The 13798-nt window shown below is 48.6% G+C and overlaps 3 protein-coding genes across 4 annotated transcripts; 2 read left to right on the top strand and 1 right to left on the bottom strand.

Annotated features, from left to right (window-relative positions):
* The first annotated feature begins 622 nt into the window (after nt 1–622).
* Nucleotides 623–5239, top strand: LOC117861126 (uncharacterized). 2 transcript variants are annotated; one of them, XM_034744628.2, is made up of 6 exons: nt 623–1461; nt 2304–2415; nt 2503–2674; nt 2763–2968; nt 4263–4397; nt 4758–5239. In XM_034744628.2, the coding sequence occupies exons 1-5, from the start codon at nt 803–805 to the stop codon at nt 4392–4394; spliced, it is 1281 nt and encodes a 426-aa protein (XP_034600519.1). In that variant the 5' UTR covers nt 623–802; the 3' UTR covers nt 4395–4397; nt 4758–5239. The 2 variants fall into 2 exon arrangements, with proteins under 2 accessions (XP_034600519.1, XP_034600518.1); XM_034744627.2 differs by having other exon boundaries at nt 624–1461; nt 2301–2415.
* An 81-nt stretch (nt 5240–5320) lies between these two features.
* LOC117861127 (uncharacterized) lies at nt 5321–6934 on the bottom strand. The gene is made up of 5 exons (XM_034744629.2): nt 6392–6934; nt 6127–6235; nt 5954–6035; nt 5700–5757; nt 5321–5572 (listed from the first exon to the last, which is right to left on the bottom strand). Exons 1-5 carry the CDS (start codon nt 6698–6700, stop codon nt 5426–5428), a joined length of 705 nt encoding a protein of 234 aa, XP_034600520.1. The 5' UTR covers nt 6701–6934; the 3' UTR covers nt 5321–5425.
* A 4717-nt stretch (nt 6935–11651) lies between these two features.
* LOC117862269 (uncharacterized) lies at nt 11652–13207 on the top strand. Its single transcript, XM_034745802.2, has 2 exons — nt 11652–11807; nt 12022–13207. Exons 1-2 carry the CDS (start codon nt 11793–11795, stop codon nt 12814–12816), a joined length of 810 nt encoding a protein of 269 aa, XP_034601693.1. The 5' UTR covers nt 11652–11792; the 3' UTR covers nt 12817–13207.
* Nucleotides 13208–13798: the final 591 nt, after the last annotated feature.

Raw genomic sequence — 13798 nt, forward strand, 5'->3', positions numbered from 1 at the left:
CAAACTATTTTTTAAATATCGTGGGAGTTTGCAAGGCGATAGTGGTGAAAAGGTACGTGCATTGTCTCGACGTCACATAACCTTTTGCATGGCAACCGTTTTCTTGGTGACTTTCTATTGGGCAACTCAACTCAACCGTTACCTGGAGCCATGCAGTGTCCCACCGTCTCTCCGAGGAGCGAGGATATCTAAGCTCTCAAAGTTACACCTATTTTTCTTTCACTTTTATAAAATTCAAACATCACCTAACTTTATCTACTCGAAGATATTCACCATTCGAAAATTTGATAAGTGGTTACACATGAAACCTCACCCATTCCGAGTTCCGCAGGTCAAGATTATTCTTCGGCTCTTAAAAGGATGGGATCCATGAATCGATCACGCTCCCATTTCACTCACTAAAAGGTCCACTCCTAGGTTACTCTCTCACCAAAAAAGTTCAAACACGTCCACCGGAACCCAATCTTGAACATAGAAGAAAACTGAGGCGTGCGGCCGCAAAATCGCCCCTCGTCTATCCCCATCCGGACCGGAACCGCAAGCCCAGCCAGCGGAGGAAGCCACAAAACCAAGGGCGAGGACGCCTGAACCACCGCGAGCCCCCCAACCCACCACCCCCGAAACTGAAACGCGCCTCCCCCGCAGGGAGGGATCCCCCCCGTCCCCCCACCCATTTCAATTTTCAAAAGCGCGTGGAGGCGCCGCACCACCGCCTCCGCCGCCGCCGAAGAGAGAGAGAGAGACAGAGGATAGGAGAGGCCCCGCCCCCTCCTGATCCTCGCCACCCCCTCCCCTAGCCCCGATGTTGTCCGACCAGGAGCTGGCCCACTACGTGGAGTCCATCGTCCGCCAGACCGCCGCGCAGGGCGGCACCGGGATATCCGCGGACTCCGTGGTGCGGCAGCTCGGGGCGCAGCTCGGCGTCGACGTCTCCCCCAAGGCGCCGCTCATCCGCAGCGTCCTCGTCGCGCTCCTCGGCCCGGCGGCCGCGGCGCCCGACCCCGCCGCATCGCGGAAGGACCCTTTCGACCCCGCGCCCACCGGCGCCGGCGCCGGCGGCGGTGGCCGAGCCCGCGGCGAGGCTCCCGCGCAGCTGCCCTTCTCCACCTCCGCCGCCGCGGCGTCCTCGGCCTCCGCCCCCGCCCCGGCGCCGGCCGTTCCCCACTTCTTCCCGCAGCAGATGCAGTCCTACCTCTCCGCCTCGCAGCAGTACCAGCACCAGCAGCACCGCCACGGGGCGCCCCCCTCGCCGTTCGACACCGCCGCGTCGTACCGCTACGGGCATCAGCCCTTCCCGCAGGCGGACCAGGCGCAGCTGCAGAGGCTCGTCCAGCTACAGCAACAGCAGCATCAGCAGATGGCCGCGGCGGCGGCGGCGGCGGCGGCTGCATCTGCTGCGGCAGCCACTCCGGGCGAGAGTCCCCGTGCGGCGGCGGCGCCTGCTGGCTCGAAGAAGGACAGGTGACACTTCTCTTCATTCCCCCTCTTCGGATTAGGGTTTGGAGGATCTCCGTCCTCGTGCGGTTACAATTAGATGGAGTAGCTTCTACGCGAAGCTAATCTCCTAAAATCTCTTGGATGTGAGTTTTGTTCCCTTTTCAGATTTGTTTGGTGGATTGAAGTGGGATTAACTGTAAAAGCTTACATCTTTTTTGGGTGGTCACAGTGTCTGTATCGTGGTACGGATTCGGGATTGATTGTTTCTGGTGGACTGAAATATTTTTCAGGATAGGAGTGATTAGTGGGGTGGGATGAAGTGCAAGGAACTTGTTGTCTAGAGCTCCTGTTGGTTCATTTGAGGAATTTTGTGGTGCCATGTCTACTTGTACTAGACATTTAATGTCCATGGTTCCATGATTAGGGGAGGGAATCACATCTAGTGTACCTGTGAAAACATTTGAATGCTCCCGTAGTAGTAATGGATTTCATCATCCCCATCAAAATGTTTGCTTTTCAAGCAACCAGTTTCAAACAAAGAAGCTTATCCGTAACTGTCATTGTGCTTAACAGATGAATTTGCACAGTGGGTTCTACGTTTAGGTATCTAGCTGGAACTAGAAAGGAGCCTTTCTGTTTGCTATGCTTAATAACTTGAAAGGAATTTATGACACTTTACATGTACTGAAACCATACTACTTACTATTCAGCACACATCAAACTGTCTGCATGTGAGAATGTTCCTGATAAATCTCGAAGGGAACTTCCCTCCCTTGGATAATACGAGATATCGATGTGTCCCCTGTTCTCAATTGTCAGCTGTCATTTGCTGGTAACTTACTGTCCTTTTTGTGTTAATGTAGCAGTGCTAGTGCTGGAGCAAAACGAAGAGGTGGCCCAGGAGGATTAAACAAAGTCTGCGGTGTGTCTCCAGAGCTGCAAGCTATCGTTGGTGAACCGGCCATGGCTAGAACTGAGGTCTATCTTTCTGGCCCATCTTTCTAATATCTTGTATAGATGTTTACATCATGGCAGAAAACCTGACATTGCTGTTAATCAATGTAGATTGTTAAGCAGCTTTGGGCATACATTCGCAAGAACAATTTGCAGGATCCTAACAATAAGAGAAAGATCATATGCAATGACGAGCTCCGATTAGTTTTCGAGACTGATAGCACTGACATGTTCAAGATGAACAAGCTTTTGTCTAAGCATATACGTCCTCTTGAGACTACCAGTAAGATTTTCTCCTGCCACACCATAGCTAAATTGTCGCAAAATGATCAATGTTTTGTTTACCGAACATATGGTCCAAATTCCTGCAGATGATTCGAAACGAGAATCAAAGAAATTGAAGTCAGAGGGTGGTGAACCTATTTCTCCTGTTTCTCCTGTTGAAACTGATGTTAAGCAGCTGCCCTTTGTCATTTCTGATGCTCTGGCCACCTTTTTGGGGACTGGAGAAAGAGAGATGCCCCATTCTGAGGCTGTTAAGCGTGTCTGGGACCACATTAAAAGCAATAATCTAGAGGTCAGTGGATGATTACTACCAGAACTGTTATGTGCTACTGTCCCTCTTTGAAATGTTGTATGCAATATTAAACATCTAGTGGGCATTGCAAGTAATTTTGTCCAACCTTGGAAAACTATGAAAGATGAAAGGAAATGTTTATCTCTGCTATATAGTACCAGAATGTCATTCCAGAAAAGAGGACGCATATATTATTTTGGAAAGTTAGATTGCTATCTCACTAGGAAGAAAATGTGAACTCATTGATATTAGTAACTGCATTATTTGTGCTTTAGACTGATCTTGTCATACCTGAGAACTTTTCTTATCCATGACAATTTTTGTTGGTTGGACTGTTGGACCCCTGTTTGATAAATATTGTTTTTTTATGAGGTAGATCCCTTGCATGCTGTTTTCTTTCTTAGATTTGGGTTTGGTTGGTGGCATAGTGGTTGTTAGTTGACCAACTAGATGCATATGGCTGTCTCTATATACAAGTTGCTGAGTGTATATATCCATGTGCTTTTTAATTTTGGTACTTGAAGCACTGGTATATGGGGTCAGCATAATTTCATATTGTGTCACATCCTATATGAAAATCATTAAACAACATGCTAGTATGTGCATGTTGCTTGTGTATGCAATTTGGTTTATTGTCTATCCTTTTGACCTATGACAAGAGTGAAGCATAAGCAAAGCGTGTTCCATATAAGCCCCCTTTTCGCTTTAGCGTTTTCATACGTAATTGACCAGTAATGATTTTGCCACCTAAAGCTTTATGAATGACAAATCGGAACAAAAGCAATAGGTGAAATATATTATTGGCTACCCATAGTCTGGAACCTCACTCTTGTCCTGGTGTAATATAATGCACCCTTCCTTCTATTTCCCCACTACATTCTGTTTCCTTTTTCATTTTGTTGTCACAGAGATAAGCCGAGAACATTGAAAATATGCGTTCTAGGCTGCTTACATATCTAGATGAAATGCTTTTGTTGATGCTAGAAATTTCTAGGAAGGCATGTGTTATGGTTGACTCATTTAATGGCGGAGCTTATCTTCCTGTGAGATTTTTTTAATTACAGTTTACAATAAGAGCTTGCTACTCTTTCTGTAAGTAAAATAAACTATGCTATATTGCTAGGTGAATTGCGTCAGTTCATATTTGCTGGTTCTCTTCCTTAGTACATTGTTTCAATGTGATCTATTTTCTATATAAAAGCAGATTGCAGATACTTGTACAATCACTGGTGTCTGTGCAAAAGAAGAAACAGGTTGGTGGCCTAATTGGTTTTCTTTTCTTGTTTTGTTACAGGATCCAGAGAATTCCACAGTGATACTTTGTGACTCGAAACTTAAACAGCTATTTGGATGTGAAAGTCTTACTGCTCAGGGTGTCTCAGAGTTGGTTTCAGATCACCTTTTTAAGCAACCTACCAAGATCTGACTGGTTAGTTATTTGACTCTCCTAAATCCCAATAGCATCCCTTATGTATATGGGGGCTTGCCCTGCCTAGTACTTGACTACTTGCTGGAGAACATCCATCCTTCTGCAGTTGCTTGCTTTCAAGTCCTAGTTTACCCGTTTTAAATATGTTGCATTAGTAAAAGGAGTCTATTGAAAGCGGTCGACTTGGTACTGTAAAGCTTTGACTTGACCAAATTTAATTGTTTTTATCTCACCAGATTTCTTGCATTAAGTGCCTTGACTGCTGATCGTTACCATTTCTTTTATTCTGCAGCTTGGTATTAGCTCGTTTGTCTAATATTCTAATGCAGAAATTGGTGGTGGTTTAACTTTTGGCTGCAGACAAAATGTCCTCTGGGCTCTGGGCTAACATCCTGGTAGTAGGCACTGATGAAACAACAGAAATCTGCTGAAAGTGTTTGTTAACTATTTCTTATTGTTGGGCTGGTTTACCTGTGAGAAATGGTGGCTAATCTCTTCACAGTAGCAAGGAATGGGAGTTGTTACATAGTCTAGCCTGAATGTCTGATGCTCGCAAAAGGTCAGACGTAGTAGTGTATCTGACTTTCTAGTTTGTTAAATAGAAAGCAGTGTCAGAGCGAAACTAAAAGGACAGCGAGAGCTGATGTACTTTGCCTGATGTAAATTCAGCTATCGTAGGTGCGTTTTCTGGTAAGAAGTTGCTTTCTCGTTTGCTACCTGAAAGCCTCTTACATTGCTAGTCCTTAGTTGACTTGAGACACCTGTACCCCCAATATTATGTTCCTGTGGGTGATACCTAACTTATACAGTTATCGAACGATCATCTTTTGCTCCCCTGTTCATTGGTAATCCTTTATCACATCCATCTTGTGCATCAGCACTAGTTGCAGTTTACATCCAACAACCGCCGCACGATGGTTGGCTATGTCCAGAATTTGGTGTTTCTGTTTCTGCGTGATGTGCTGATGATTTACAAGAAGCTCTGCTAGCTGTACAACAGTGGATAACTGTGTCTTGCTCTCCTGAGCCTACAAGTTCTTGAACAGGGCGTAGAACAGTAACATGACCACCAGACCAATGATGACGCAGAAAATTATCGTGCTGGTCTTTTTCTCGTCAAGAGTACCTTCAGGCAGGACCTTGTTCACAATAGTCAAAATCACTGCATCCAAATTCTGCAGTCACGAAAGAGAAATCATTTGCTGTTAGCATTTTGCAAAAAAAGAAAGAAAGAAATGAAAGTGATTGCTATGTTGGTGGTAACTTTGTTTCAGAAATCTGTTATCTGTTTGTTATGCTTGCCTGCTGGATGATCCCAAGAATCCTCTGGAGGAGTGGCACGCAGGTCTTGTTCACTTGGCTGCAACAATAGGAAATCAACGCGATTCAGTCCGTTCTTTTGATCTTTCAGCAACCCTAATCCCTAAAGCTAACTTTGTCCCATGTGCAAAGGATTTGTTCCTAACGCAAACCATGGTTTTTACTCGGAAAATTGACGGTAAAATGCCAACAAATTTACCCAAGGTCTCAGTTTAGCCTGACGCTAGAATTGTTACCTGATGAGCAGGAGGCCCCTGTAGACGTGCGTGGTGGAGACGTTGCAGTCCAGGTCCCATGGCAGCTTCTGCCCCTTCCATTCTGCAGAACAAACGATCCCAGAGCTTCAGTTTCGTGGTCCATTGCTGAAACTGTCAAACTGACCAAATGTTTGGTTCAACAGAAGACAGACCTAGAGACCATTTGACACCCAGGTCGAAGCCCGTTTCGTCCGGCGTCGGCTTGAGCACGAACGACACGTGGTGCCGGACCATCAGCGCGTGGAGAAGCAGGAACATGTCCTGCCAACAACGGCACGGGTCAGGAACTCAGGAGGATGCAGGGTTTGCAGGCAAGCGATGTCAGGTAAGCAAACTCGATGCAGCACGGAGGTGTTTGTACGAGTTTTTACTAGTAGTAGCATTTAGTGCTGATGTATATACGGTCTCGTTTTTTACCTTGCCCAGCTGCGAGACATCGATGGACCGGAGGTTGCTGAGGAAGTAGAGGCACTCGTCGCCGATGAGCTCGAGCAGCTCCCTGACGCTCCGGTTCTGGATGGCCGAGTTCAGCTTCACCATCCTCATCACGGTCCGGAGCCCGTCGCCGCCGCCGCCGCTGCCGAACAGCCCTCTCGCGCAGAATTTGCCGGAATTCCTTCCTGCTCTGCCCGTCTTGACACGCCCCGGCCATCTGCTTCCTGGGCAGTCATGGTGGCGCTGCACCGATGGAAGAGGAAGGAGGCGGCACGGCAGAGTTGAATCCATCGAGACCGCAGATTAAATCCGAGCCAGCTCTGAATGTGAAATGGATGGGATTGCAGTTGCAGGCGTCTTATACGTGACCGAGTGGGTTTTGGAGTTTTGGTGAGGAGGCGATCCATGGCCAGGTTGCAAGGAAAGGATAGTATGCGATGAAAGAATAGCAGCCATGCAAGGATACATGCCTCCAATGTGTAATATTCACACGGCTGCAAGGTTGGGTTGCCAAGGTAAGTAAGGAAGGATGCTCCCCAAACGTGGCTTGGTTGGGACGATGCACAATGGGTAACGTACCTATATCAGCTATGCCCTACTCCATTTGAAGCTTGGGCTGCTGGGCAGCAAGTTTAGGGGACTGGTTACTGCTTGCAACTGTAGATTGGGTTCAGTCTATTCAGTTCTAAGATGGTTTGTTCGATGTATGAAGTTCCTAGTTATCTAGGGGCATTCGTATAATCGTGTTTGTCCCTCCTTTTATCATTTTCATTTTTTATCGCATTTGTTTGACGGAATGTTGCCAAATCCAAGTTGAAACTATATAAAAAAGTTTCAAATTCAAACGTCCCAATTCACGTTGATATATTTTTTTAATTTGGACAAGTTCTGGATTTTTCTAAGCGAAGCTGTCAAATTATATATATACTTGAAAGTACTAAAATTGAATTAAAGTTTTTCATGGACCCTTATGCTTCCTTGGTTGGGCCGGTTTGACTCAGTCTGCACCTGCACTCTTTCATTTCATAAATCGCTGGTACTTATTTTTCATAAATTATGAGAAAACATACTAGACAGAGAGTAATGTAGAGCATGCAAAATAAACATGACCCCAGTATATAGCACTATCTCCATCGCTATATTTGTTAAGGCAGAGAGTAAATTGTGAGTCAGATATTACTAGCTAAATATCCTACACACAACTAAATATATATAAAAATAAAAAGGGACATGTGCCCAGCCCCTACTCACAAAAAAATACAAATAGAAAGGGAAATGTTGTGGATTCATCAAGACCAACCCACTGACAAATATGGCTATCTAGTTAAAATATTTTTGCACGGACTTGATCGCACTGTCGCTCATCTAGAACTAAGGTTCAGTCTGGTCCCTGCTGGTTTGCAGTGAAAAAAAGGTTTAGTCCGAACAAAACTCCAGGTGATTAAAGGTTAGCTAACTCCATACCATGTTTAGATCCTAGGACTAAAAGGCAGATGGGAGACACATAAAGTTCATTTTTATCCTTTCTTTTTACATGTGTGGGAAGAGATAAAGTGGAGGGCTACTCTGGTCATTTCTCGGACGATTGGCTCGTTTTAGCTATTTTTAATCTAATTAGGTGGGCTTGGAGGACTAATAATGGACTAAAATTAAATTGGGGTAGTCCCTGTATGGATCAGCTAATGAATTAAAGTTTAGACCTAATATTTAGTCCATGGATCCAAAATATGACCTCAATCCACGGCGGCTTATAGGATGCTTGAAATGGCACCGCTTAAGTCATTTGCAAGACTCTGCTAAAAGAAGATTCATCACTAATGGGCTTAAAGGCGATGGGTTTAACCGTGTAAGGAAGGGGATCGGAAGGCCCAAAAAGAATAGGGTCATATATAGATGCCAGGACGGTTGGGTATCACATCATCACTCGCCAGGAGCAAAGCCACGTTGGATTAGGTTGGTGCACTGGCACCGGGTAGGAGAAAACATTTAGTACTATGGCCCTTTTTGACCATACAAATCAGTTTCGTTTCTACTGAGCTAAGAGTGTTGTGCACCACATAGATTTTATGCTAGCTTTCGCCCTTGTATCACACATTCACACCACGTCGGTTTAGGGAAGTGACGTTGCGGCGAGTAGCGATGGCTAGGATGCAGGCAGAGATGGGTGTAGCCGTAGCCGGGTGACCGGGCAAGAGGAAGACAACGTTCAGTGCCCTGAAGAAGTTGAAGAAATTACGAAGGCCATCAAACAGCTCGCACTCATCAACCGATCTGGCGTGTGTTTTGCGGTGCTTGGACCTTGGAGTACAGTAGGGCTTCCTAGCTTCTCTCAAGCTGGATGGTTTCAACTCAAATTTTCTTTGCATTGACGTACTGTAAATCGTTTTTCACACCTCACAAAGTATTTTTTATTAAAAAATCGCAAATATGGCAGCATTTACATTTTTCTTTCAAAAAACAAAGAATTCAGATGTGAATGCAACCGGGAACTACTCAATCAAAACGAGAAATTAAACAGCATGCGTTTTTTTTCCAGTAAGAAACAAACCACACCTTGTACTACTGGCTCCACGACGACACAAATGTTGTTTTTCTCTGAAAGACTGAAACAGAGCACTGTCATGGGTAATCTCTCCATGACGATCAGGACTGAAGAAGGCAGGCAGACCTGAACACTCGCGTCCAGCTGCCGCACGCCACGCCACCTCTGCATCGTGAAATTCCGCGCCGCCACTGTTGAGCAAGGACTGCTCGCGGGTCCCGCCGCCGCCCATGACCTGTTGCCACATCAGCGTCGCTGGCGGCCACGGCTCCCATGAAAGCGCCTCCCAGATCTCTGCGGCAGCCACTCCATGGCCACCGCTGTTGCTCCCCTCTCATCTCTTCAATTTTCATCAGAAAAAGACGCCATGCTCACGAACACGGCAGAGTTTGAGCTTCAGAGACTCTTCGGCAGGACCGATCATGGGCGTGGCGGTGCCGATGGGGCCCTTAATCCTGACCGCCGCCGGCCATGCTGATTCGCGGCGATTTCGGCACCAAATCGATCAAAGCCCTACAGTGCACGTTGGAGGTTCGGTCCGGACTCTGCCCCCGTGCTTTAAATCCTGCCTGTTCTTATCATTTTCTTCCGACAAAGGTGCTAAGCGATGCTGTGTCATCCGTCCGTCCTGATTCCGGTCCACGCTGTAAAGTAAGCAGAGGACGCGCACAAGTCTGCATCGTCCCAAAATCACCGTGAACGGCTGTCTAGGTACTACTCCGATAGTCGATTGCTGCATTGACACTGTTCGTTGCCTGCCCATTTTCCACTGCCTCTCAAACTGAATTTCAACAATCAAAATTCAACCACACCGTTTTGAACAATGTGGTAAGTTTGTTTCTCTTTCTTTTTGTGCTATTCACATGGTCGAATTCTGCCACCAGTTGCTGTCTGAGCAAAGCAACATGGTACATGATCTTGCTCATCACCACGCCCATCAACGGTTCATACGCGATACGTGGCGTACATGCACGGCCGGACGAGGTAGCTAGCCGACGACGCCGATTGGTTCTTCCACGGCGTCCATTTGTCTTCTCCTGGAACGGGAAAATGGGGAGCACGAGCTGAGCCAGCTCGAACTGATTCATCGATCAGGCGATCGACGCTGACGATGCAGCGGAGAGCTTCCATTTTTCTACGCTGGCTTTCGGGAAAAGGCGCAGAAAGTTTAGGTGATCCAACAGCGGAGGTCGCGCTCGCTCCATCTGCCGGAATCATTGTTGCCCACGGAACCGGAGGCAGCCACATGCGAGCACTTCACACCCCAAAGACGAGAGCTGAGCAGCTCCCGTGTTAGCTGTAAAACTACCTCCTCGTAGCTGTGCGTTTGGCGACCTCTTCCATGGCATGCATGGATATACACGTAGGATAGGATGGCCACAGTAGTTTATTTACTGCCACTAGAAGCTTCGGTCCATGAACTTTGTTAATTACGTTCACCTTCTCCTCTTTTATATAACTGCTAAAGTTTAGCACCTGTCACATTAGATGTTTGAATCTAATTAGGAGTATTAAACATAGGCTAATTATAAAACTAATTACATAGATGGAGTCTAATTCGCGAGACGAATCTATTAAGCCTAATTAGTCTATAATTTGATAATGTGGTGCTACAGTAACTATCTGCTAATGATGGATTAATTAGGCTTAATAGGTTCGTCTCGCAAATTAGCATAGGGGTTCTGCAATTAGTTTTATAATTAGCTCATGTTTAGTCCTCCGTATCCGAACATCCGATCTGACACTACTAAAGTTTAGCATCTAGTATCAAACATGCCACTATGACTCTCCATCCGCAAAGTTCACGATCAAATCCTACTACTGGAAACGATCAAATCCTACTACTGGACTGGATGGCATCATGTCTCGAGAGAATCCTCGTTGGCATCATTGCGTCGCGATACGATCTTGACGTTCCCTTGTGCATCGTCGACACTTCAGCAGTCTATGCCATAGACGGCATTCATTCATTCGTGTGTTTTCTTTGTTTCTAAGTGAATCCGCCGGTAATCTGCAGATCGACTTGATGAACAGTTTGTGTTGCATACCTGCCAAATTGACCCTAGCTAGCTAAGCTACTTCGATGACACACGCTAGCTACTTTCACTGTAATGCGTGTTGTCACCCTCTTCGATCGACGCCCCCCATCCGAGAGCGCACATTCTTCGGCTGCTGCTGCTGCTCAACAAGTTGCACTGTCTTCACGCCACCATCGAGTGCCTGCCGACGCTCCCGAAATCGATGCCCATCGATCGATCTCTCGATCCTACAAAACAAAAAGATTAGAATTTCCTCCTCGAAAGGCGCGCTTGCCATCGTGGCCCGGCCGGCCGGCCAGCTCTGATGCCCTTGGCCTGTTCCTGACAGCCACTCGCCGCCGTCTCCCTGCTTCGACCAAAGCCGAAAGAGATACAGTGGCAGCTGTACCCGCGTTACTCTGATCTGGACGGACCCTAGCAGCGTTAGCATCAGCGTGCATTGCATCTTCCCTCCTCTCATGTGTGCATCATGCATGGATGGGCTTGAGCTCGATCAGGGCCATCTTTTGATCCAGCGGAGCAAGTTGCCCTGAATGGACGTACGATTCGGGAATGAGATTGCATGTAGCCATGTGGAGCTCCAAGATTCATACTCTTTTTTTTTAAAAAAAAATCTTTCTGCAATGACCATTTTGGCCTTGGGGGGCTCTATATATAGCCCCTCTGCCTCAACCCACTGCATCAGTCACAACACAGCCACACACGCGATCGATCACACTGGTAAAAGCTCTGCTTAGCTCGGAGCTTCAGTGCTCATAACACACACAGGTCGGTCAAGCTCGGCAGCCGCAACTCAGCACCAATGGCCACCGTCGAGGTAATGCACTGTGCCTTCCGATTTGATTCTCCAATCTTAATTTGATCTCTGCATCTATGATCTATGTGCGACCGAATCGATCATCTGTTTCGATCGAGGGTTGCATTGCATATGCAGCAACGGATCTCGGATGGATCAGCGTATGTTGATGCGTGATGCTTCTGATCGTACTGAACGCACACGTGCTCATCGTTCCTTCCGTGCGTGCGTGCAGGTCCAGGTCCCGACCGCCACGCTGCCCGTCGAGGAGGCTCCGGTGGTGGCGGAGCCTGTCCCTGTCCAACCAGCCGTCGTCGCCGAGGAGGCCCCGAAGGAGGAAGCCGCTGCTCCGGTCGTGGAAGAGACCCCGGCCGCGGAGGCAGCTCCGGCCGAGCCGGAGGCCGCCAAGGAGCCCGAGGCGGAGGCTGCCCCTGCCGAGACTGATACCCGGGAGGTCGAGGCAGTGGCTGCTCCGGCCGAGGCAGAGGCCAAGGAGGCAGAGCCCGAGGCGGCGCCGGCCGAGACGGAGACCAAGGAGGCAGAGCCTGAGGCGGCGCCGGCCGAAGGTGAGACAAAAGAGGCCGAGCCTGAGGCTGCCACGGCCGAGGTTGAGGCCAGGGAGACCGAGACGGAGGCTGTCGCAGCCGAGACGGAGACGAAGGAAGCCGAGCCCGTGGCAGCTCCGGCTGAGGCCGAGACCAAGGATGCAGAGCCCGAGGCAGCTCCAGCCGTGGCAGAGACCAAGGAAGCGGAGCAAGACGCTGCAGCGCCGGCTGAGGCCGAGACCAAGGAGGCGGAGCCAGCTGCTGCCGAGGCCGAGGTAGAGGCCGCACCGGTGGTCGACACCAAGCCCGCCGAGGCAGAGGCAGAGACGCCCGCACCGGCCGCCACCGAGGCCGAGGCGAAAGAACTGGAGGCCAAGGAGGAGGCAGCGCCTGCTGCTGCCGCCGCCGCTGAGGAGGCCGCGGCGCCGGCAGAGGCCGAGGCGGCAGCAGCCCCTGCTGCCGAGGCGGTCGGCAAGTCCGAGTGAGTCCAGCGGGCACGTCCCGCGCGCGTGCGATCGACGATCTTGCTGTCTCGTGCCACGCACGGCACGGCGCCGGTATATGGTCGCGGCCTTCGTGGGCGCGTCGCCGCCGCCGCGTCGGCGTTCGGGTTCACGTTCGTGTCATAGCTACGTGGGGCCGCCCGTAGTAAGGGGCGTATCGTGCGTTGAATAATGTATCCGTGTGTGTTTCTGTGTTTGTGGGGTTCTGGGGCCCGGCGTCAGCGCTGATGTGGCGTGGCTTGACGTTGCGGCGCATTGGTGGGGACGGGCCTTGGAGCTGTCTGTCGTTTGATTATGCTGGTTAATACGTGTACCGTGAATGTCTGTGCTGTATTTTTCTTTGTACTAGTTAATCAATCAAGTTTTTTCCATCTTTTGAAGTGTCACCATATGAGTCAAAATCACAATCATGCTATGTCCAGCTTTGTGGCAAGCTTGGTGCTTTCTCGAGTTGTATGTCTGAATTCTATGGTTGTACGTGCACACCATGCTGAATTCCTCCAAATGGCATAAGATCACCGATCACGGAAAATTGTGCGGAGAGAGCTGTAGTATGCGTGTACTCCATTCAACGAAGTACGTCCCTCCCCCCCGCCCCCCCCCCCCCCCCCCCCCCCCCTTTGTGAGAGGATGGTCGGTCCAAGTCCGATAATAAACAGCCTAACATGGGCTCTTGTTTGGGGTGGAGTCGTCTTTGGACCCGGCCCATCCGAAGCCACTTTGCAGGACACAGCTGTGTTTGCAAAAGGGCTGGTGGTACAGGGGATCCTATTTAGCTTCCGGAAGTTCATTAAGCTACATGAATATAAAGCCCATTAGGTCCAAATACTAATTGCATTACTCTCCACTAATTGCATTACCCGTGTGCAGGGTCATGTTCCTAACACATGCAGCGGTAGATTCATCATAACATACAAATTTTTGTTTATTTTTTGTTTATTCATTCTTCTAATTGTCCAAGCTA

This window comes from Setaria viridis, chromosome 6 (assembly GCF_005286985.2).
Source record: "Setaria viridis chromosome 6, Setaria_viridis_v4.0, whole genome shotgun sequence".
NCBI lineage: Eukaryota > Viridiplantae > Streptophyta > Magnoliopsida > Poales > Poaceae > Setaria > Setaria viridis.

Excerpts from the sequence above, each read along its gene's own strand:
- LOC117861126 (XM_034744627.2), top strand. The coding sequence starts at position 803 with ATGTTGTCCGACCAGGAGCTGGCCCACTACGTGGAGTCCATCGTCCGC. Across the intron at positions 1,462-2,300 it reads GCTGGCTCGAAGAAGGACAG|CAGTGCTAGTGCTGGAGCAA; the intron begins GTGACACTTCTC and ends GTGTTAATGTAG. Across the intron at positions 2,416-2,502 it reads CGGCCATGGCTAGAACTGAG|ATTGTTAAGCAGCTTTGGGC; the intron begins GTCTATCTTTCT and ends TAATCAATGTAG.
- LOC117861127 (XM_034744629.2), bottom strand. The coding sequence starts at position 6,700 with ATGGATTCAACTCTGCCGTGCCGCCTCCTTCCTCTTCCATCGGTGCAG. Across the intron at positions 6,236-6,391 it reads ATGTCTCGCAGCTGGGCAAG|GACATGTTCCTGCTTCTCCA; the intron begins GTAAAAAACGAG and ends CGTTGTTGGCAG. Across the intron at positions 5,758-5,953 it reads AGGGGCCTCCTGCTCATCAG|CCAAGTGAACAAGACCTGCG; the intron begins GTAACAATTCTA and ends CTATTGTTGCAG.